The sequence below is a fragment of the Somniosus microcephalus genome, chromosome 31, assembly GCF_052327205.1.
Source record: "Somniosus microcephalus isolate GS21.2 chromosome 31, FLI_Smic_1.0, whole genome shotgun sequence".
NCBI classification, from domain to species: Eukaryota; Metazoa; Chordata; class Chondrichthyes; order Squaliformes; family Somniosidae; genus Somniosus; species Somniosus microcephalus.
Window position 1 is genome coordinate 37,123,687 of NC_141017.1, and position 24,709 is coordinate 37,148,395.

The 24,709-nt window shown below is 45.5% G+C and overlaps 1 protein-coding gene across 1 annotated transcript in view; it reads right to left on the reverse strand.

Annotated features, from left to right (window-relative positions):
• LOC147097756 (voltage-dependent P/Q-type calcium channel subunit alpha-1A-like) overlaps positions 1–24,709 on the reverse strand; it is a 728,667-nt gene that overhangs the window by 314,813 nt on the left and 389,145 nt on the right. The window contains exons 6-8 of the mRNA XM_085971842.1: positions 9,008–9,099; positions 7,765–7,914; positions 4,832–5,019 (exon numbers count right to left, since the gene is read on the reverse strand). Of these exons, the coding sequence (XP_085827968.1) occupies positions 4,832–5,019; positions 7,765–7,914; positions 9,008–9,099 (430 nt within the window). The remainder of the gene's footprint in view (positions 1–4,831; positions 5,020–7,764; positions 7,915–9,007; positions 9,100–24,709) is intronic.

The following is a 24,709-nucleotide window of genomic DNA, read 5'->3' on the forward strand; positions in this document are numbered from 1 at the left end:
GCGTACTACTAGATTGTTTTCTCCTATCCTCTTCTGAATCTTGCTGAGATACAGTTCCACAGTAACCCTTTGGCGCCGTGAGCCTAAACAGTTGAGTGTTAGTCGAGTCTTCCACCGTGGAGGAGTATTACACTCAATCCTAACATGACCTTGGTTGATTTTAATCTTATTTTACCCGGGGGCTGCAAAACCCAATGTAATGCCCCCTACCACCAACCCTACTGAGATGCAGTTATTCACTTAGTCATGACAGGAGGTCCCAGTGCTGGCTCATCATGAGGCCCATTAGCTGAATTTTGAAAACATTCTTTTCTCTCATGTGGTTAACTAGCCATATAATCAGCAGTAGAGCACTGACCATAGCTGTTTTAGTCAACTAAAACAAGATTAAAATTTGATATACGTGATCAGCCAAAAATTTCTACAGTGCCTTTCATGACCTCCGGACATCCCAAAGAGCTTTACAGCCAATGAAGTACTTTTGAAGTGTAGTCACTGTTGTAATGTAGGAAACGCGGCAGCCAATTTGTGCACAGCAAGCTCCCACAAACAGCAATGTGATAATGACCCAGATAATCTGTTTTTAGTGATGTTGATTGAGGAATAAATATTGACCAGGACACCGGGGATAACTCCTCTGCTCTTCTTCGAAATAGTGGCCGTGGGATCTTTTACATCCACCTGAGAGGGCAGACGGGGCCTCGGTTTAACATCTCATCCAAAAGACGGCACCTCTGACAGTGCAGCACTCCCTAAGCACTGCACTGGGAGTGTCAGCCTAGATTTTTGTGGGTTCAAGTCTCTGGAGTGGGACTTGAGCCCACAATCTTCTGACTCCGAGGTGAGAGTGCTACCCACTGAGCCACGACTGACACTATTGGAACCACGCTGCCTTTGTTCACTGTAAAGCCGAAATTGTACTATTTTACAAAGGTAATATACCATGTGATGCACAATGCATTTTTCCGGCTATCAAATTGGAATTTGTCTCTATAAGGTTACACATTTAAATTGCTGTTAAGTAAACACAGACCAAGGTCAAACGGAATTTAACTTTTACTTGCTGAGGGCAGTATTGGGATTGGAAGCAAGTGTAAATTTCTGGTGCCGGGTCCAAAGAATCCATTATGAAATGCTTAGTTTTCTTCCTCTTTTTTTAAAAGATTATTTTGCATCAGTAACAATGTGCCACCGTTTAGAGTGTGAGGAATGCATACTACAACTAGCTGACCTCCCGAGGCATTGCTCACTGACCTGACAGCCAGACTGTTGCACGGAGCGTGGGAGTGAGGAGGTGCAGCTCTGCAGTGAAAGAATATGGAAAGACATTCCTACCCATGGCGAGAAAACATTTTTTTTTCCTAATCTGGTTTGGTTGCCAGAAAATAAATAATTGGTATTTCCCTTGCCCACTAGAGAGACAGGCAGCAGCGATGCATATATAAATCTTTATGTCAGCAATCTTTCTTTTCAAATTCTCAATATAAATAAATAAAATAAAGTACATCCCCACCATCTCTGACTCGCTAAGCTAGCCACTCATAAAAATAAACAGCTTTCCTGTGAAATCTCACCTCAAAAAGATTCTAAAGTTCATCCTCCAGCCTGCTTTGAAATCATTTTGAAAAGCACTCAGACACTATTATGGCCTGAGGAAACACATGCTTCCAAGGTTAAAGAGAGCGTCATACTGGTGCCTGCCATGAATCTCCACACTGCAGCACACTGGGAACTGCAGGCTGAAATGTAGCCGTGAACTCACGTCTGCAGACATGATAGCTTTGAGAAGATTACTAACGCCAACCCTAGATTTGTGATAAAGGGTGAGGCCTCAGAGCAAAAACATTTATCAAGGTACTCAAAAACAACTTAATGCATTAGTTTAATCATGTTATTGTGAAATATTTACATATTTTGAATCTATGGGAGAGAGAGCAGAGCAGTGTGATTAGTTTGGGGTTGATACAGGGCAATGGGCAGAGAGCGGGGCAGTGGGATTAGTTTGGGATTGCTACAGGGCTATGGGGAGAGCTCGGGGCAGTGGGATTCGTTTGGTATTGATACAGGGCTATGGGAAGAGAGCGGGGCAATGGGATTAGTTTGGGATTGATACAAGGCTATGGGGAGAGAGCGGGGCTGTGGTCTTAGTTTAGGATTGATACAGGGCTGGAGGAGAGCGGGGCAGTGGATTAGTTTGGGATTGATACACGACTATCAGGAGAGAGCGGGGCAGTGGGATTAGTTTGGGATTGATACAGGGCTATGGGGAGAGAGTGGGGCAGTGGGAATAGTTTGGGATTGATACAGGGCTATGGGGAGAGAGTGGGGCAGTGGGATTAGTTTGGGATTGATACAGGGTTACATGAAGAGAGTGGGGCAGTGGGATTAGTTTGGGATTGATACAGGACTATGGGCAGAGAGCGGGGCAGTGGGATTAGTTTGGGATTGCTACAGGCCTATGGGGAGAGAGCGGGTCAGTGGGATTAGTTTGGGATTGCTACAGGGCTATGGGGAGAACTCGGGGCAATGGGATTAGTTTGGGATTGATAAAGGGCTATGGGGAGAGAGCGGGGCAATGGGATTAGTTTGGGATTGATACAGGGCTATGGGGAGAGAGCGGGGCAGTGGGATTAGTTTGGGATTGATACAGGGCTGTGGGGAGAGAGCGGGGCAGTGGGATTAGTTTGGGATTGCTACAGGGCTATGGGGAGAGCTCGGGGCAGTGGGATTCGTTTGGTATTGATACAGGGCTATGGGAAGAGAGCGGGGCAATGGGATTAGTTTGGGATTGATACAAGGCTATGGGGAGAGAGCGGGGCTGTGGTCTTAGTTTAGGATTGATACAGGGCTGGAGGAGAGCGGGGCAGTGGATTAGTTTGGGATTGATACACGACTATCAGGAGAGAGCGGGGCAGTGGGATTAGTTTGGGATTGATACAGGGCTATCAGGAGAGAATGGGGAAATGGAAACAATCTCTCAGCATCTACCCTGTCAATCCCCCTCAGAATCTTGTATGTTTCAATGAGATCACCTCTCATTCTTCTGAACACCAGAGAGTATCGGCCCAATCTACTCAATCTCTCCTCATAGGACAGCCCTCTCATCCCAGGAATCAATCGAGTGAACCTTCGTTGCACCGCCTCTAAGGCAAGAATGTCCTTCCTCAGATAAGGAGACTTCCTGTAACATGTTTCTGCAACACTTGGGTGACACTTTCTTTAATGCTTCTGTGTCACTTTTAATCATAAGACAATTTATTCTGATCTAGACAAATTTATTCTGCCACACTTGATTAGATTATTTTTCCTATGTGATTGACTTCCAGACCTCAATTCCACTTTCTCAAGAGATGCAACAGACCAATAAGTAGAATTATAGAATTTTATAGCACAAAAGGAGGCCATATCGTGACTGTGTCAGCTGTCTGAAAGAGTAATCCACTTAGTCCCATGCATAGGAACATAGGAACAGGAGAAGGCCATTCAGCCCCTCGAGCCTGTTCCGCCATTCAATGAGATCATGGCTGATCTGCAAACTAACTCCATATATCCACCTTTGGCCCATAATCCCTTAATACCTTTGGTTAACAAAAAGCTATCAATCTCCGATTTAAAATTAACAATTGACCCAGCATCAATTGCCGTTTGCAGAAGAGAGTTCCAAACTTCTACCACCCTTTGTGTCGAAGTGTTTCCTAATTTCACTCCTGAAAGGTCTGGCTCTAATTTTTCGACTATGCCCCCTAGTCCTAGAATCCCCAACCAACAGAAATAGTTTCTCTCTATCTACCCTATCTGTTCCCCTTAATGTCTTGAAAACTTCGATCAGATCACCCCTTAACCTTCTAAATTCTAGGGAATACAACCCTAATTTGTGTAATCGCTCCTCGTAACCTAACCCTTGAAGTCCGGGTATCATGCCCCTGCTATTTTCCCATACTCTTTCAAGTTTTTTTCTTTTCCTAGTATTCATCCACTTCCTTTTTAAAAGCTACAATGGATTCAGCTTCCACCACTGTTTCTGCTAGGACATTCCATGCTCTAACTATCGTCTGTAAAAAAATATTTTAGTAACCTCTTCTAAGCAAGTTAAAACAAATTAAAAACAATTGAACAACTCCAAGCTGGGTGTTAATGTAAGAAGGATTAATTTTTATAACAATCATTCTTACAATTAGGATTATTGTTACACCTTCTACCTCCTGCACTTGGCTCTTTTCTAGATGCAAAATAATCTTAAAAGTTTCTGAGAACTTCTTTCTCCGAGAACATTGTTCCACATTGCCTCCAACTTGCTCATTGAGTTGCCAGCCAAGTAAACCTGGGGTTCTCATCTGCAATCTGATCTGTAATTGGCCCGTGCATTCATTTAAAGAATAAGACTCCCTTTGAGCCTGAAAGGGACACACATCTATATTCTATTTTACATTGTACAATGTTTTCGTCTATTTAAAACTGTGCATCCTCTGACTAACTGAGGTTATTCACCAAAATATACAAAAACATAAAAGCTCTGCATTTGTTTGGAATGCAGATCAATTAAAAAAGTTTATATTATATGAATCTCAAAAAAAATGCCTGAGAAAATTATGAAAAAACATTGAAAGTAAAAATTACATGTTTGAAATTTTTTCCAAGACTAAAACTAAAATCTCAGAAAAAAAACATTAATTTAAAACCCGGATTAAATTTATTCCAAAGCCTACAAATAAAGTGATAAAATTTGAGGTCCCAAGCCAAGACCAAAACTCAAGCTAAAATTAAAATTAATTGAAAGACTAAAAGAATATTGCACAAAGACTTGTTAAAGCCAAGGCTCCTGGTTACTCACATCATACAATAGATCAGTCCAGCCCTCCATGGTGATGCACTGGAACACAGTCAGCACAGCAAATAGGATGTTGTCAAACTGTGTGATTCCATAATTTGGTCCTTCCCAGTACTCGGTACAGTTGACACCAATCGGACATATTCGAGCGGGCAAGTCAGTCCCACAAGGAGACTCACCCACTATTTCATCTGATAAATAAACAAGACATTCTATATTTAGTATTCAAATGTACTGCAATATCACAATCAAAAACAGATTGATTCATTTCATTCGGGATTCAATCAAACCCACATGGATCATCAGGAGTCACAGAAATAAAAATGCTGTGTTCCTAATGATAGTTCAAAACTCTTTTGGCTTCATTCCTTTCACAATATCACTTGAATCTCTCGATCAGATTCCAGCCTATAGCTCACTCCCAGCTATCCATTTTTCTCTGTGATTATATTTCAGCCTGCCAGTGAGCCTTAGCTCTCCATTGTTTTGTATATAAACCAGCGGAAGCCTCAAACAGATTAAACACTGACTCGTTGGTAGTCATTACTCCCTCTGATTACCGAAAGGTAACGCACTCTATAATGGCTTTCGTGGGAGGCACCTGACTATCCGTACATCACATTACAGGAAAGTGTTCAAATTACAATATAAAGCTTGTCCTCCTGCGATAACTAATTGCTAACCTGCAGCATTAAAACCTATTCTATCCTTTACTTGTCAATACAAAAGAGCACTTACAAGGCTTCTCCGGTTCTTAGAAAGAGGCAGAAGGTTAATGTTCTGGTGCAGTAAACCCACTTGTGTTTGAGTACACCTCTCTTTCCAGCACTGAACATGGAGCACTGAAGTTGTTGAAAGTTGACCAAATTAGTATGAACAAGTTCATTAACTATTTCCTCCCATCCCCCCCCCCCCCACCCCCTGCCCCTCTTCTCTTTTTGGAAGTGTTGATGTTTGCTGAATACAGTCTCTTGGACACCTATCTTGGTTCCTCACTCAGATGCCTTTTCTTCACGTGTGAGCACGGACAGTGAATGGCGGTAAGCTATTTGACCATGGATGGTGTCACACCTGACCCAAACGGTGCCCACACATGTGCATGTACCAGCAGGTGTCAGTAGTGAGTTACAGACCGAAATCCTATTGAGAGGTTCAGGTGGTCGACATACATTATCATGAACACCCGGTCGTGAGTTAACCAGGGTTTCAATGGATTCAATGTTGAATAACAGATACCTCAGAGTGAGTACAGACTGGAATCTGAGCATGGGATTGCAGATGATTTGTATATAGAATAAAGGCTATTTAGGAGTAACTTACAGACTGGAATCCAATTGAGCCATTCTGGTTACTTATATATAAAATATTGGATATCTTAGAAGGTGTTACAGATTGGAATTTGATCAAGGAATTCAGATACTGTCAACTGAACTACAGGTTCAATGCAAACAGGGGAAGGCAATGATGTACAGGCAGGGATGTGGAACACATTAACTAGAGACTGATTAGATACCCTTAAGTTAATTAGTCTTCAGATACAAGATACAGATAGACCAAGAGATGCCTGAGAATGAGCTGCAGTTGCACAGACTGTTAAGACAAGACCACGAGGGAAGGTTGTGAAGCTGTGTTTAGCTTCGCCTGCCTTGTGTTTTTCTTCATTTTGCATAATGTGCACTATTTGTAATGAATGCTTGGTGTCAGCTCTCGGATCAGCTGGTAAGCATGGATAGCGGAATTAGTGCAATATATCAGTGTTTCAAAGAAAGAAAGAATTTATAGGAACAGGATATCTTGCCCAACAAACCCCCCTTGTTTAAGAGAATAAACCCATCCAGTCACCATATTCCTCAATCCCTTCTCTCTCCAGACATGCATCTGATTCTCCCAAACCCATTCATACTGTGGCATTTCCTGGTAAATTATTTAGCAAGTCTATTAGCCATTGTGAAAGAAGGTTTTGCCTAACTTCCCCATACCTGCCAACCTGTCCTGGATGATATCAGCATGCCTAGGCCCCTCTCCCTCACGCATTACATTCAAGCTGCACCCTCTCCTCTCCTGAAGACGTGGACTCTCGTTGGGGTGCAGTCTACACGTGTTGGCAGGCCTCTAGGACTTAATGCAGGTGGCCTATTGTTCATGTGTGAGTCCAGACAATATTAACGGGCAATTCTCTCCAAATGGGGGCATCAGGGCCAAGCCTCCTGCCCTCGTTCTGTACAGGTACATTTTCTAGCAGTGATCACTGGATCCTGGTCATGGAAAGGAGCAGGCTGCTTTTATCCCCCTCCATAGCAAATGGGTACAGAGGCGTTCTTATGCACTCCTACTGTCGCCCTGACTGAGATCAGCACACTGGGGGACATGGGGGAACGGTAGCGTAGTGGTTATGTTACTGGACTAGTAATCCAGAGGCTTGGACTACCGGATTGTTGCAAAAATCCATCTGTTTCACTAATGTCCATCAGGGAAGGAAATCTGCCGTCCTTACCCGGTCTGGCCGATATGTGACTCCAGAGCCACAGCAATGTGGTTGACTCTTAACTGCCCTGTGCCACTCAGTTGTATTCAAGACGGTGGCTCACCACCACCTTCTCGAGGGCAATTAAGGATGGGCAATAAATTCAGGCCTTACCAACAACGCCCACGTCCCAGGAATGAATAAGAAAGAGCAAAACTGGTACCTTCCTATTCCGTATAGTTCAGTCCCACATTAACTGTACATTTAATTCTCATTAGCGCTCCTCAAGACAACAGTATACATTATAAAACTCAAACAACAGAAAGTACGGATATGGCTGTAATTTAATCTCAGGGTGTGGAGTTTAATCCAGTAACACTTTATGCTTCATTCTTACGATTAGCAAAGCTCCGGAATAAATTGCAGCCTCATCCAGATTTCTACACATACACTTTCAGACACACAAACGTACTGTTGCTATCGAAGCATGCTTTATGAAATCTGCCCATGTAAAATTCTAATCCGATGATAGCGAACATGAGAATGGCAAAAAATAGTAGCAGCCCAATCTGAAGCAGGGGGATCATTGCCTTCATGATGGACTTCAGCACGACTTGTAAACCTGAAACAGAAAGAAACACCAATTAGCACCCCTTTTAGTTAATCATCCCTAAGAAATATCTTACATCTTGCAACACTTTGGTGTGATTTTTACGCTCACTAAAATGAAGCGCATTAGTTCTGGGTAATGGAACATTTTCAGCGAAAACCAGGCGGGTAAAATCGCCCCGGTTACTTAACCGCTGGAAAGCCACCAGGATCCCACCATTATAAATTTTAACCTGCTCTATCCACCCAAGGCTGATGGGATCCTTCTTTACATATGTATGCTGGGTCCCGATGACATCATTGGGACCCGACTGCAATTTTAACTGAGGCCTGAGCGACAAAGAGGCCAAAAAAAGCTACGTTTTTATCTTTTCGATGTAGGCCTTTGGGCCCCACAACGAAAGCTTAGGCCTCCCCTGTCACGGGCTCCCCCTAACCCCCGAACATCAGATCCGGAATGGGTGGAAAGTCGGCCAGCGGGATTTAAAGATCTTTCAAGATATTTAGGGGAACAGATAGGGTCGAGAGAGAGAAACTATTTCCGCTGGTTGGGGATTCTAGAACTAGGGGGCATAGTCTAAAAATTAGAGCCAGGCCTTTCAGGAGTGAAGTTAGGAAACACTTCTACACACAAAGGGTGGTAGAAGTTTGGAACTCTCTTCCGCAAATGGCAACTGATGCGAGATCAACTGTTAATTTAAAACCGGAGATTGATAAATTTTTGTTAACCAAAGGTATTAAGGACTATGGGCCAAAGGCGGGTAGATGGAGTTAGGTCACAGATCAGCCATGATCTCATTGAATGGTGGAACAGGCTCGAGGGGCTGAATGGCCTCCTCCTGTTCCTATGTTCTGGAGCAGTGAATGAGTTTCCAGCTCACCTCACTTTCTGCCCACCCTAAAGCCGCCCGAAGTTAAAATTCGGGCCCTGCTGTCAGCATTAAGGACTATTCAGCCAATGCGAGGCTCAAGGCCACATTCTACCACTTCATGGTGCATCGCTTTAGGACACAGATGATGGAGGATCAACTCCACCAGAGAATAATTCTTGCAACCTACTGCTTATTATCTTTAAAACAATTTTAAAACGGTTGTGTGATACCTACTTGGAATTCCAGAAACCAGCTTCAAGGGTCGGAGGACTCGAACCGCACGCAGAGTTCTGAGATCAAATTCTGCCCCCGTTGTAGCAACAATACTGGGGGGGGAAAAAACACAGGAAGCACGTGTCACATATCCATACGCAACAACACACGTGAGTTGTACTCTCACACTCCACTGTGCATCTGCCTCTAGATCCATGCAGGCCACAGGACACAAGATGGAGACTTGTCCCTTTATAATGTACACATACAGGGCTGTGCTGGGTCTCAGCAAATATCTTTCCCCACTCTATTTTCTCGCCTCACTTAAACGCTCAGGCTCATGCTATGTTACAGTTTCTCATGTAAGCGGCCATTCTTTTCTTATGTCAATGAATTTTGGCTGGGGTGGGGTGGGGGTGGGTAGGGGAGAAGGCATCATATCCAAGTTCAACCCAGTCCCAATCTAACATATACACTTGTGCGCTTTCCAGCAATGTCCCTGTATAGTATTCACGAGCGGGAACTCAAACAGCTTTTTCCCTCGTTTTAAGCCGGGGTGCTTGTGCCAATTGTAGATCCTCAACTGGCACCCACGATTGAGAGCAGCTTACACAACACCGAGCAAGGGTCAAATCTGGAACCTTCCTAATCTAAGGGCTCAGTACTGCACCCAACAATGAAAGAATCCTAATAGATTGTATTTTGAAATCCAATAATCTTGATCTTTGTAGCTTGGCAAAATTGTTGCATTTGGGTATTTTGGGCCCTCACACGATATAGATACTTTTCTCCTAGGATGATTAGGGATTCAGTTGGGAATGCTTGCCATATACGTTCCATGTTCCTCACGGCTCATTACAGGAAACTCTCGATTTACCGGCACCTAAATAACCGGAAATCTCTGTTAACCGGCAAAATTCAGGAGTAGGTTCAGGTAAGTTTTACTTTATATTAGTGACCGTGTAACCGGGGTTCCTGCACCTGTTGCTATGCAACAGGGACGCTTGGTCTGTGGCCGGGGTTCCTGCACTTGTTGCTATGCAACAGGGACGCCTGGATCTGTGGCCGTGTACGGGGCTCTCGTACCTTTTACTATACCTCTCTGTAATCTGGACTTTTTGATAAACCGGCACCATGCCGGTCCCGTCGGTGCCGGATAAAAAAGAGTTTCCTGTACCATATTTTCCATGTGAATGAGTAATTGTAAAGAGGTTCCTATGCTACCAGCTCTCTGCAGGCAGTGACTGCATTGACGAACATTTACACTACTGAGATCCAGCACAGGGACGGCGAAGGTGGAGTTATACTGGCTTAAACACAGCCTACCCCGAGTAATACTGTCCAAATTGCCACTCTGCACAATCCCGACTCTGCGCCTGGATAGTGGTTTATACTGGCAGGTTTTAGCCATAGAAATGTCCTCACCAGAGTAAATCCACATGGTAGCAGGAGCAATGTATTAAGACTCCCACACCATGGCATCAACTTCAGGAGAAAACATTGGCAAACTTTATTTTTGTTTCTGGAGGGAGCCGTGCCTCAATTTATACTCAATTACGTTAAGACCCAAGCGACACATGAATGTCTTTCAGTGTGACTAACCTCAATGCATCACGGGTTCTTACACAAATAAGAAAATCTTTATTTACGAAGACCCACCCCTTCAATATCACACTGTCACATTTACAAAGCCCGAGACATCACTACTATCTTTAACAAGGAGAGTGGAGATTTTTTTCCTATTCTTTCTCTCCCTTTCCTGAAACCATTGACATGTTAAGATACAGTTCCACAACTTCTGGTGTGTCACCCAACTGGCTGTTCTCCCCCTGTCAATCCTGATAGTAAGCAGAGGCATAATATACATGTCCAAGCCTAATCCGATCCTCATCGGACATTCGCATGAACATATTTTCCAGCTGAGGTCACTGGCACCTCGATAAGCAATAGAAATAAGCAAAACTATGGTAGATGGAGCTCAATGTGAGAAGTTCAGTGAATCGTGAACAACGAACATCTCCCCATCCACCAGGATCTCAACAACGTCCCTCACCACCGTCGAGCAAGCCCTTTTGGACGCTCAACCTTCGACAATGCGATTTCAGCCCTGATGATGCTTGGAAATCTGAATGGAGTTCATAAGAAGTCACAAACAAACACCTCGTGAAAGACCTGACACAGAAGATCCCCGGCTTCGATCTTCCACGAAGCTTATGGGCAACCCTATACCACATCCGCACAAACCGTGGCAGATACAGATACCTGATGGACAAATGAAGAATTAAAAACTCTCCAGTGTGCGACTGTGGCCACCCAGGACAGACCATGGAACATAGAACGACTCAACGCCCCATTCACAAATACAAAGGAGGCATCACAGCAATACACTCTGCTACTCCCGACGCAATTATCTGGCTTAACTACCTAAATGTAAAATGATAGTTGTTGTTCTACATCTACATCAGCCATACGAAGGAGTAGTAGTAATGTGGGGAATTGTGAAGTTATCCACTTTGGATCTGGGAAAGACAAGTTGGAACATTTACGTAATGGCGAGAGGCTCAGAACTATGGAGGACCAAAGAGATTTAGGCGTCCGTGTATAAAAATTACGTAGCTATTGCAAAGGTACTAAAAATAATCAAAATGGCGAATGGAATGTTGGCCTTTATCTCAGGGGATGGGGATTCTAAAGTGAAGAGGGAATGCTTCAGTTCTCCATAACCTTGGTCAGACCCCGTTTGGAGTATTGCCTTCAGTTTTGGGCACCAAACCTCAAAACATCTGTAATGGGTAGAGCATAGATTCGCCAGAATAGTAGCAGGTTAAATTATGAGTAGAAGGTTGCATAAACTTGGCTTGTATTCCCTCAGGTTTAGAAGGTTGAGGGATGATCGAATCGAGGAATTTATAATGATAAAGGTATTCGATAGGTAGATACGTGGGGGGGGGGCGGAGCGAGCGGTGAAATTGTTCTTGGACGGCAGCGCAAACTAGGCAATAGCAAATTGGTAGCCCGATATATACTCTGCCCAATTGTCTTCTCCACTGGCTCCATTGAAAAAGGAAATCGGGCGCAGTGTAAAATGCTAATTTGCTATTTCCTTTGGTGGGGGAATCCAGAAAAAGAGAGCATAATCTTAAAATCAGAGCTAGGACAGCATTTTTCACACAAAGAGCAGTGGAAATCTGGAACTCTCTCCCCAAAAAGGCTGTGGATGCTGGGTCACATTAATTTTTCAAGACTGAGGTCGATAGATTTTTGTTAGGTAAGGGTATCAAGGGATATGGAACTTGATTGGCATCCCAGCCACCACCTTAAACATTCACTCCCTCCACCACCGGCGCACCGTGGCTGCAGTGTGTACCATCTACAAGATGCACTGCAGCAACTTGCCAAGGCTTCTTCGGCAGCACCTCCCAAATCCGCGACCTCTACCACCTAGAAAGACAAGGGCCGCAGGCGCATGGGAACACCACCACCTCCAAGTTCCCCTCCAAGTCCCACACCATCCTGACTTGGAAGTATATCGGCCGTTCCTTCATCATCGCTGGGTCAAAATCTTGGAACTCCTTCCCTAACCGCACTGTGGGAGCACCTTCACCACACGGACTGCAGCGGTTCAAGAAGGCGACTCACCACCACCTTCTCAAGGACAATTAGGGATGGGTAATAAATGCTGGCCTTGCCAGCGATGCCCACAGCCCATAAACGAATAAAAAATAAAAGGGTAAATCGAGGTATTGATCAGCCATGATTTAATTGTCTGGCGGAACAGGTTTGCGGAGCTGAATGGCCTACCCCTGTTTCTATGTTGAAATTCTGCCTAATTTTTCAACTCACTAGTCCAGGGCCACCGAAGCCAATAAAAGCACCCTATTGTGGCACTGGCTCAGATCAACTAACACTGATCACTGAGTACAAATCACTGAGCGAATTGGAGACCTTTAAGCTGCACTCTGGACCTTCTACGCAGCCAGCTCACCGGCTTTTCAATGGGAAAAACCGCACCTTCGCGGTGTTTTGAATGGGCCCGCGCGCCCCCCCCCCTGCAAAAATTAAAGGGATCATTGCTGCCCAATCAGTATGGCATAGCTCCATATCAGGGAACACATTTAACAATGAGTCATCCAGGGAGTCCCAGAGCAATAACAACAACAACTTGCATTTATATATCATCTTTAACATAGTAAAACAACCAAGGTGCTCCACAGGAGCGATTATCAAACAAAATTTGACACCGAGCCATATAAGGAGATATTAGGACAGGTGACCAAAAGCTTGATCAAAGAGGTAGTTTTCAAGGAGCACCTAAAGGAGGAGAGGTTTACGCGGGGAATTGCTGAGGTTAGGGCCTCGGCAGCTGAAGGCACAGCTGCAAATTGCGGAGCGATGAAAATTGGGGATGCCCAAGCGGTCAGAATTGGAGAAACGCAGAGGTCTTGGAGCAGAGAGATTTCCAGAATTCATTCACAACTCAAATGGGCAAAAGTAAATTAGGTGCATCACTGAATTTGATGAGCGGATAGCCCCATTGGCTAGCAAGAAAGGGAATTAATTTCTGACTCTTCTCTCTTGCATTACATCCACCAACAGCGGATCGATTCAATGGAATAACACAAACCCCTAGATCCTGGAGAACTTCAGTGGAGCAGCTCGGGTTTGGCAGTAGGGGTGGCAGATCATTTCATTGTGGAGGTGCAAACAGGTATATGCCAAAACTAGGGGGCGGAATGTGGGATTCAGCTCACTGGTGGATTCCTGTAGCTCAGCAGTGAGGGAAGCGGAAGGAATAGGCCTGACAGGAATGGTTTGTAATTTTCTAAGAGATCTCTGCAAACATTGAAATTGGTGTTGTGATTGGTTCTTGGAATGATTGCTCTGTGTCTGCCGCTGTCTCTGTATGCCTCTTTTTCTCAATTTATGTCTGTTCCAGAGAGTGCAGGTGCATGAAGAGAGAGACCTGGGGGTATATGTGCACAAATCGTTGAAGGTGGCAGGGCAGGTTGAGAAAGCAGTTAAAAAAGCTTACGGGATCCTGGGCTTCATAAATAGAGGCAGAGAGTACACGAGCAAGGAAGTTATGATGAACCTTTATAAAACACTGGTTGGGCCACAACTGGAGTATTGTGTCCAATTCTGGGCACCGCACTTTAGGAAGGATGTGAAGGCCTTAGAGAGGGTGCAGAAAAGATTTACAAGAATGGTTCCAGGGATGAGGGACTTCAGTTACGTGGATAGACTGGAGAGGCTGGGGTTGTTCTCCTTACAGCAGAGAAGATTGAGAGGAGATTGGATAGAGGTGTTCCAAATCATGAGGGGTCTGGACAGAGTAGATAGAGAGAAACTGTTCCCATTGGTGGAAGGGTTGAGAACCAGAGGACACAGATTTAAGGTGACTGGCAGAAGATCCAAAGGCGACATGAGGAATAGCTTTTTTACGCAGCGAGTGGTTAGGATCTGGAATGCGCTGAAAGGGTGGTGGAGGCAGATTCAATCATGGCTTTCAAAAGGGAATTGGATAAGTACCTGAAGGAAAAAAATTTGCAGGGCTACGGGGAAAAGGCGGGGGAGTGGGACTCGCTGAAGTGCTCTTGCAGAGAGCCGGCACGGGCTCGACGGGCCGAATGGCCTCCTTCTCTGCTGTAATCATTCTATGATTCTATGATAACGCCCATAACAGAAGTTACAAAATCTGACAGAGAAATCTTACCAAAGAGGATCTGAAAAGGTAGCAAAAGAAATGGTGCACAGTATAGAAAGTACAAAGGAAGCAGAAGACAACTCATGATCTGCCTCAATGAGACCATGTCCAGGTGTGTGGTTCCCAGGAGAAGACATGAAAATATATTACCCGTCATTTTCTCCTCTTCTCTCCTGACCGAATCAATTTTTCCCTGGGGGAGGCTCAAACTGTGATATACTCTAATTAAGTTGCACTGAGCAATGGCAGACACAGAGGGGCAGTACTGAGGGAGCGCCGCACTGTCGGAGGGGCAGTACTGAGGGAGCGCCGCACTGTCGGAGGGGCAGTACTGAGGGAGCGCCGCACTGTCGGAGGGGCAGTACTGAGGGAGCGCCACACTGTCGGAGGGGCAGTACTGAGGGAGCGCCGCACTGTCGGAGGGGCAGTACTGAGGGAGCGCCGCACTGTCGGAGGGGCAGTACTGAGGGAGCGCCGCACTGTCGGAGGGGCAGTACTGAGGGAGTGCCGCACTGTCGGTGGGGCAGTACTGAGGGAGCGCCGCACTGTCGGAGGGGCAGTACTGAGGGAGTGCTGCACTGTCGGAGGGGCAGTACTGAGGGAGCGCCGCACTGTCGGAGGGGCAGTACTGAGGGAGCGCCGCACTGTCGGAGGGGCAGTACTGAGGGAGCGCCGCACTGTCGGAGGGGCAGTACTGAGGGAGCGCCGAACTGTCGGAGGGGCAGTACTGAGGGAGCGCCGCACTGTCGGAGGGGCAGTACTGAGGGAGCGCCGCACTGTCGGAGGGGCAGTACTGAGGGAGCGCCGCACTGTCGGAGGGGCATTACTGAGGGAGCGCCGCACTGTCGGAGGGGCAGTACGGAGGGAGCGCTGTACTGTCGGAGGGGCAGTACGGAGGGAGCGCTGTACTGTCGGAGTGGCAGTACTGAGGGAGTGCTGCACTGTCAGAGGGGCAGTACTGAGGGAGTGCTGCACTGTCGGAGGTGTTGTCTTTTGGATGAGACATTAAACCGAAGCCCCGTCTGCCCTCTCGGGTGGACGTAACAGATCTCTTGGCACTATTTCGAAGAAGAGCAGGCGAGTTCTCCCCAGTGTCCTGGATAATATTTAACGCTCAATCAACATCACTGAAACAGATGACCTGGTCATTATCACATTGCTGCTCGTGAGAGCTTGCTGTGCGCAAATTGGCTGCTGCTTTTCCTACATTACAACAGTGACTACACTTCAAAAAGTACTTCATTGGCTGTAAAGCACTTTGGGACATCCGGTGGTCGTGAAAGACGCTATAGAAATGCAAGTCTTTCTTTTCAAAATGACTTACACCACTGTTGCACCTTTGAAAATGTGTTATATCTACTGGTGGCCTTCAGAGAGAAAGACACATGAGTTTCCTGGGGCTGCTCGTGTGCATACCCATTGGTACAGACATTAGTATGAAAAAACAGTGCAACCAGCTGAACTACCTGGAGACTTCTGTGCAGCCTTTGAAAAAGCATTTCACCCTGCCCTGTCCAGCACTAGATTGGGCGACAAATAGGTAAGAAAGCAACAGTGTATGGCTTTTTCACTTTTCTGTCTAAGGACTTCACCGCACAACTTATTTTTTTTTATTACACTTGTACAGAATTATGACCACTGAAGCACCATCTGTGCCCAGAGGGCAGCAGGGCACAGCACCAAGGCAGGGAAGAAATACCCAACTTCATATTCAGACCCCAAAGCTCTCCTGGGGCACACTGAAGGCAGGACAGACTCCTGGGTGTAAGTGCCACCAAGCATTATCACTCGTGCCACCTGGAAGGTGGTGAGGTGGCACTGGCGTTGTGTGCCAACTTCCTCAACCCCCCCCCGCCCCCCCCTGCAGGACTGCAGAACAGCGTCGCCAAAGGTTCTACGTCCACAGCAGGGCAGGCAAGGTATTGCACTACACATCTCTACCTTCTCCTCTCTTGCCCACCTTGGGTGCTAGCACACTCTTCATCCTCTTAAAGCAACACACGGACAAATAACTACGTGCTCTCTGTCTAAGGTGGAGCTGCAACTCGGCATCTTGCACTATGGCTATGCAGCTCCCCTCACAACAGTTACTCACATGCACAACCCTTTGGCACCTTCTTCCACAGCCTCACAACCCCACATCTCTCACTTCACTTCTCCCCTCCCATGCCGTTGGCACACACTCCTCAACTGCTAGTCTTTCCTTCATTCATTCTATCCTCCTGTGGAACAAATGGGCACATGACACCTGTAACAGGATCATCCCCACCTTGAAAGCCCTTGCCCTAGGTTACTGACAGGACCTACACTGTTGTCTTAGAGGCGGGGCAACGAAGGTTCACTAGATTGATCCCTGGGCTGAGAGGATTGTCCGATGAGGAGAGATTGAGTAGATTGGGCCGATACTCTCTGGAGTTTAGAAGAATGAGCGGTGATCTCATTGAAACATACAAGATTCTGAGGGGGATTGACAGGGTAGATGCTGAGAGGTTGTTTCCCCCTGGCTGGAGTGTCTAGAACTAGGGGGCACAGCCTCAGGATAAGGGGTCAGCCATTTAAGTCTGGGATGAGGAGGAATTTCTTCACTCAGAGGGTTGTGAATCTTTGGAATTCTCTGCCCCAGAGGGCTGTGGTTGCTGAGTCGTTGCGTATATTCAAGGCTGAGATCGATAGATTTTTGGACTCTAGGGGAATCGAGGGATATGGGGATCGGGCAGGAAAGTGGAGTTGAGGTCGAAGATCAGCCATGATCTTTTTGAATGGTGGAGCAGGCTCGAGGGGCCGTATAGCCGACTCCTGCTCCTAATTCTTATGTTCTTATCCTGGCATCCGTTAGTTTAGTGGTAGAAGTGTGGGGGGAGTGTTCGAAAATCTGCCAGTGGTCCGACTCCGTGAGAAGCAGTCCACGGTAAGTGCAGGTGTCTGTAGGCAGAATGGCAAAAAAAAACTGCTTTAAGAATAATTTCTTCCTTGCTGAAATCTGAATTTAAAGGTGTCCAGGAACTCCTCCCTTCTGTCTTGAACAGCTGATCCCAACAGCGGCTGCACTTCACTGAACCATGTGAAATGGACCCCAGACGGATCAGCAGACCAACTACAGGAAGCCCGGAGGTCCTTTGCCACTGGCTCATACTTTGCCATAGTCAAATGAGGCCAATGGCGATTCGAATGCAGAAGTACAAGTGGTGATGAGAAGCCTTTCAAACATGGAAGTCAGACGGGAATGGCTTCCACCCGACTTCCCTCACAGAAAAAGCTTTTTACGCCATTCCAGCACCATGAACAGCAAAGAGCTTCATCCCCCATTCTCATATCACACAAAGTAATGAGTCCCCTTTAGCAGAAGTGGTCATGGTTCGACTATCAGTTTATATTGACCAAATCTAGTCCTTCATTCTTCTCAAGTTGCAACCCATCCTCTCAGGGTCCAAGCCTGGATTCATGCTACATTTAGACAATTTTTACATTCTGTAACGTCAGCAGTTTCACTTTTCAAGAAATTGTTCATGCATTTTCATGAGATCAGGTGACTATACTGCAGCAAAGGCTCTTGACTGAATAACGCAACCAGCAAATAAATGTCTCCTTTGCAAAATTGAAAAAGTAAGGGCAGCCCAGGACATAGCAGGAAAAACATCTTTATTTTTGTACTTTACGCCCTTTGGTTTCTCACCTCTGCCAAACAACTTGCTACACCCACACTTTCTTAGTCAAAATGGAGCCGTCCAGCCTGTTCATAAATACCTCAGATGCTATACATTGCCCCTCTCTACCTCTAACGTCCTCCAGCCCTACAACCCCTCTGTTCCTCTGCTTCTGGCTGTCTGTGCATCCAGACAACTGCACCCCCTTCAACCCATTATTGGCAGCTGTGTCTTTAGTCACCTAGTGTCAGGAATTCCTTCCCTTGGCCCCTTTACCTTTGCACTGCCCTCCCCTTCTTTAAGATCCTCCTTAAAAGCCAGCAAGTCTACCATTGCCCCTCATAGTCAGGCTCTCTTTGGTGTAATGTAAGAAGTCACACAACACCAGGTTATAGTCCAACAGTTTTATTTGAAATCACAAGCTTTCGGAGCGCTGCTCCTTCATCAGGTGAAGTGGAGAGATGCATAAAGACACAGCTTATATAGTCAGAGAACACTGCCAGATGATTACAGGTAATCTTTGATTGCTGTGATTATCTCCCTGCCGAGGTGTGATAAATGGCAGTTAGAAAGATTACCTGTAATCATCTGGCATTATTCTCTGACTATATAAGCTGTGTCTTTATGCATCTCTCCACTTCACCTGACAAAGGAGCAGCGCTCCGAAAGCTTGTGATTTCAAATAAAACTGTTGGACTATAACCTGGTGTTGTGTGACTTCTTACATTTGTCCACCCCAGTCCAACACCGGCATCTCCACACCATCTCTTTGGTGTGGCATCTGTTCCTCACCATTCCTCTGTGAAGTGCCTTGGGACTTTTTTGTACATTGAAGGAGATACATAACTGCAAGTTGTTATTATTATCATTCTTTTGGATGCTCCCTTACCGTCAGAACCTCCCTTTTAAAAAGAGAGACTTAGACGAAGGCCAAGAGTCATAGTGCAGGACAAGGATCAAGAAAAGTGATCGGCAAATGAACTTCAACATAGATAAGTGCGAGGTAATACTTTTTGGTAGAAAGAATAAGGAAGAGAAGGTTATGTTGATGGGGTGAGATGAAGAAGGGTGGGAGGAGGCTTGTGTGGAGCACAAACACCGGCACGGACCAGTTGGGCCGAATGGCCTGTTTCTGTGCTGTAAATACTTTGTAAAATAGGAGAGAAGATGGAATAAATCAAGTAATGGTTAGGAGGCCACACTTGGGTTAGTAAAAACCTGTCGATTGCAGAAGGAAGGAAAGTTTGAGGGAGGTGAGGAGTCCCCCAGTTTTTAAAGCCTGGGAAAGAATGAGCTAGAGTAGGAGACGCGATGAATCTTGATTTCAACACAGGTGAACAAAGGAGACAGAATGTGGAGCGCAGATTTTTCAAAGTTTAAAGAGAAATCTCAACCAGAGTAAGACTTGGCATTAAGATTCTTTTTTAACGAGGAATTGAAGCATGACTAGAATAGTTGAAATTACATAGTATTTGTTGTGTATGTACCTTTAAGAGAATAACTGGTCTCAGACTGCAGTAGCGGCAGTGACCACCCCTGTATAAAAGGCGCTAGAGAGCCTCTGTTGTTTAGTTTCGTTATTGCCTTTCACCAGTAAAGATCTGTTTGTTTTCACTCCTGCTAGTTCGTGTCTCAATCATTCACGGACTTAACACTGACGACGAGTAAGAAACGAACTTACCTGCAACTCAGCAGCAGCTCCGACGACGTTGTTGAAGGTTGGAGCCAGAAGAAAGAAAAAAAAAATAGAGGCCATTGAAACTCGAGAAATGGGTGTCGACCGTCAATCATCGATTTAAAAACTTGCAGGAGAGACTGTCCAGAGCCAGGCTGGGTTCCTCGGTCCGTGGTTTCCCAGCTAATCGGGCTGGTGGCAGGTAGTGCTCTGGTCCTTCCTGGGCTGCGGCGGGCTGAAGCTCGATCGGGTGGCCTTTCAATGGGGCCGGGCAGCGAGTCGGGAAGCAAAGAGAGAGAGAGAGGGTGGAGCACACAGGGCGCGGCCGGTGCTTCGAAGCCGGGCAGCGTTCGGACCTAAGAAGAGGGAGGGAAGTGTCCCAGAGGGTCCGCTCCACGACAGGAAGATAATAAAAGAAAAAGAATTAATATTTAACGCGCAGGAAACCGTGGAAAGCAGCGCTAACAACAGCGGGGAAGAAGACAAAGCGCGGGAGGCATCATTTTGTTAAATCGGGGAAGAAGGCAAAGCGCGGGAGGCGCCATTTTAGATTTGCAAGATGCCGAAGACTGGCTGTATCACTGCTTTTGATAATACATTAGAGGACTGGACCACGTATGTGGAAAGAGTCAAGGTATATTTCGAGGCAAACGAAATAGTGGAGGGGAAAAAGGCATCGATATTGCTAAACTTAATGGGCGCTAGAACATACGGCCTATTGCGGGATCTGATTACTCCAGCCAAACCGAAGGCGAAGAGTTTTAACAAAATTGTTGCTGTCCTACAGGAACACTTAAACCCTGCACCGCTGTTGATAGCAGAAAGATTTAAATTCCACAGGAGAACTCAGCACAAAGATGAGAGCAATGCTGAGTATCTTACGGAACTACGCAAGCTATCAAAGCACTGCCAGTTCGGAGCAGGACTGGCAGATACCTTACGGGACAAATTTGTCTGTGGACTCCTGAGTGAAGGAACACAGAAGAAGTTACTCTCAGAAAAAGAGCTGACGCTAGATAAGGCTTTCAGCGTGGCAGTATCGTATGAAGCAGCAGCCAGGGGAGCTGCAGAAATTCAACAAAAACCACAGGAATACAGCACCCACGAAATGACACGGGGATTTGCAAAATGTTATCGCTGCGGCAGAACTAACCATGACCAGAAGGACTGCTGGTCCAAAGACAAAATTTGCTCTGACAATGGACCACAGTTTGTGTCTGAAGAGTTCCGGAGGTTCTTAAAGAACAATGGTGTTAAGCATTACACATCTGCCCCATATCATCCAGCCACTAATGGATTGGCCGAGAGGTTTGTCCAAACATTCAAGAAGGCTATCAAGGCAATGTGTAATGAAGATATACCCCTACAACACAAGGTGGACAACTTCTTGTTTGCCTACCGGAATGCGACACATGCGGTTACCAACCAAACTCCAGCCATGATGTTCTTCAATCGAAGACTACGATGCCGCTTGGATTTGGTTAAGCCAAACGTCCGAAGAGATGTGGAGAACAGGCAGTTTCAGAATATGAATGAAAGGCCGACCAGGAGTTTTAAGATAGGTCAACCAGTTTTGGCTCGGGACTACCGCACTGAGAAATGGCAACCAGGAACGATTTGTACACGACAAGGACCTCTCATGTATACCGTGGACGTTGGGGAGAGCATTGTAAGACGCCATGCTGACCAGATTCTAGAGTCACTGGAAAACGTCAACTCTACACCACGATCTGATACACCTGGTAATGAAATCGACGTTCCAATTGCAGCTACTGCAGAACCGGTAATATTGGAAGCAGATGAACCAAACAACGACATTGATTCCGACTCAACATTGCCAGAAGAACCTGATACCCCAAAGAGGCGTTATCCAGATAGAATCAGGAAGCCTCCTCAAAGACTGAACTTATAATGACTTAAACTTAACCAATGTATCTAGCAACAGTAATTGTGATTGTAATTCGTTATCATTTAGTTGTTAAATGAATGTTATGTACTGTTTATCTAAAAGGGGAGGAATTGTTGTGTATGTACCTTTAAGAGAATAACTGGTCTCAGACTGCAGTACCGGCAGTGACCACCCCTGTATAAAAGGCGCTAGAGAGCCTCTGTTGTTTAGTTTCGTTATTGCCTTTCACCAGTAAAGATCTGTTTGTTTTCACTCCTGCTAGTTCGTGTCTCAATCATTCACGGACTTAACAGTATTACATAGAAACAGCACAGGAACAGGCCATTCGGCCCAACTGGTCTGTGCCGGTGTTTATGCTCCACACAAGCCTCCTCCCACCCTACTTCATCTAGCCCCATCAACATACCCTTCTATTTCTTTTTCCCTCATGTGGTTATCTAGCTTCCCCTTAAATGCATCTATACTAGGTGCCTCAAACTAGTGCTAGCGAATTCCACATTCTCACCATTCTCTGGGTAGAGAGATTTCTCCTGAATTCCTTATTGGATTTATGAATGATTATCTTATATTTTTAGCACCTAGTTCTGGTCTCCCTCGCAAGTGGAAACACCTTCTCTGCGTCTACCTCAAGGTAGTTTTTGCATAGTCTCAGGATAAGGGGACGGCCATTTAAGACTGAGATGAGGAGGAATTTCTTCACTCAGAGGGCTGTGAATCTTTGGAATTCTGTACCCCAGAGGGCTGTGGATGCTGAGTCGTTGAGTATATTTAAGGCTGAGATCGATAGATTTTTGGACTCGACCGGAATCAAGGGATATGGGGATGGGGCGGGAAAGTGGAGTTGAGGTCGAAGATCAGCCATGATCTTATTGAATGACGGAGCAGGCTCGAGCGGCCGTATGGCCTACTCCTGCTCCTATTTCTTAGGTTCTTATGTACCCTATCAAACACTTTCATAATCTTAAAAACTTCTATCAGGTCACCCCTCAGTCTTCTCTTTTCCAGAGAAATGAGTCGCAACCTGTTCAATCTTTCCTGACAAGTATAACCTCTCAGTTCTACTATTGTCCTAGTAAATCTGTTCTGCACCGTCTCCAGTGCCTCCTTTCCCTTTTTATAATATGGAGACCTGAGCTGTTCAGAGTGCTCCAAGTGTGGTCTAACCCAGGTTTTATACAAGTTTAACATCATTTCTCCACTTTTCAATTCTATCCCTCTAGAAATAAACCCCAGTGCTTTGTCTGCTTTTTTTAATGGCCTTATTAACCTGGGTCTCTACTTTTAGTGATTTGTGTATCTGTACCCCCGGATCCCTTTGCTCCTCTACCACATTTAGACACTTATTTTCCAAGGAGTATGTGGCCTCCTTATTCTTCATACCAAAATGTACCACCTCACACTTGCCTATATTGAAGTTCATTTGCCAATTACACGCCCATTCTGCAAGTTTATTAATGTCTTCCTGTATTTTGTCGCAGTCCTCCTCTGTATTAACTATTCCCCCCAATTTGGTATCATCTGCAAATTTTGAAATTGTACTTCCGATTCCCGTGTCAAAATTGTTTATGTGAATGGTGAACAACACTGGTCTCAGCACCAATCCTTCTGGAACACCACTTCCCACTTTTTGAGTAGCTACATTTAACCCCTACTCTTTGTTTTCTGTTTTGTAGCCAGCTTGCTATCCATTCTGCTACGTGTCCCCTGACTCCACATGGTCTGACCTTAGTCAGGAGTCTACTATGTGGTACCGTGTAGAAGGTCTTCTGAAAATCCAAATATATTATGTCTACTGCAGTACCCTTATCTACCCTGTCTGTTACTTCCCCAAGGAATTCAATAAGGTTGGTCAAGCATGACCTGCCCTTTTGAAATCTGTGCTGGCTATTCTTTATTCTAAATTCAGTTTCTAGATTTTTTAATACATCTTTGTGTAAAGATTCCATTATCTTTCCTACCACTGATGTTATGCTAATTGGGCTATAGTTCCCTGGACTTGTTCTATCTCCCTTTTTGTATATAGGAATCACATTAGCTGTCCACCAGTCCTCAGGCACGATTCTCTTTCTGAATAAATTTATATATATATATATGTAATAGTGCCTCTGCTATCTCTTCCCTAACCTCTTTTAATACCTGCTATTGTATTCCTGGAGTTCCTGACTGCATCCACTGAAGGGAATCCACTCTCCCCACACCAGCCAACTCCATCTTTACATAAAAATAATCAAACAAATTAACAGAAGGAGGGAAAGGAGAGAATATTGAAGCGAATTAGAAATTAATTCAACCTGATTTGAAGTTCCTTCTAAACAGCTGGGTTTTAAAACTGATATCGACCTACTCTTTCAAACACCAACTCCCCAGGGATTTAATTTCTGTTTATGTGGACCTGTCATAAGAACCATAGAACAAGGCACATCAGGAGTGTGATGGAATACTCTCCACTTGCCTGGATGAGTGCACCTCCAACAGCACTCAAGAAACTCGACACAATCCAGGACAAAGCAGCCTGCTTGATTGGCACCCCATCCACCACCTTAAACATTCACTTCCTCCATCACCGGCGTACTGTGGCTGCAGTGTGTACCAACTACAAGATACACCGCAGCAACTCGCTAAGGCTTCTTCGACAGCACCTCGCAAACCCATGACCTCCACCACCTAGAAGGACAAGGGCAGCGGGCGCATGGGAACGCCACCACCCCCAAGTTCCCCTCCAAATCACACACCATCCTGACTTGGAAATATATCGGCCGTTCCTTCATCGTCGCTGGGTCAAAATCCTGGA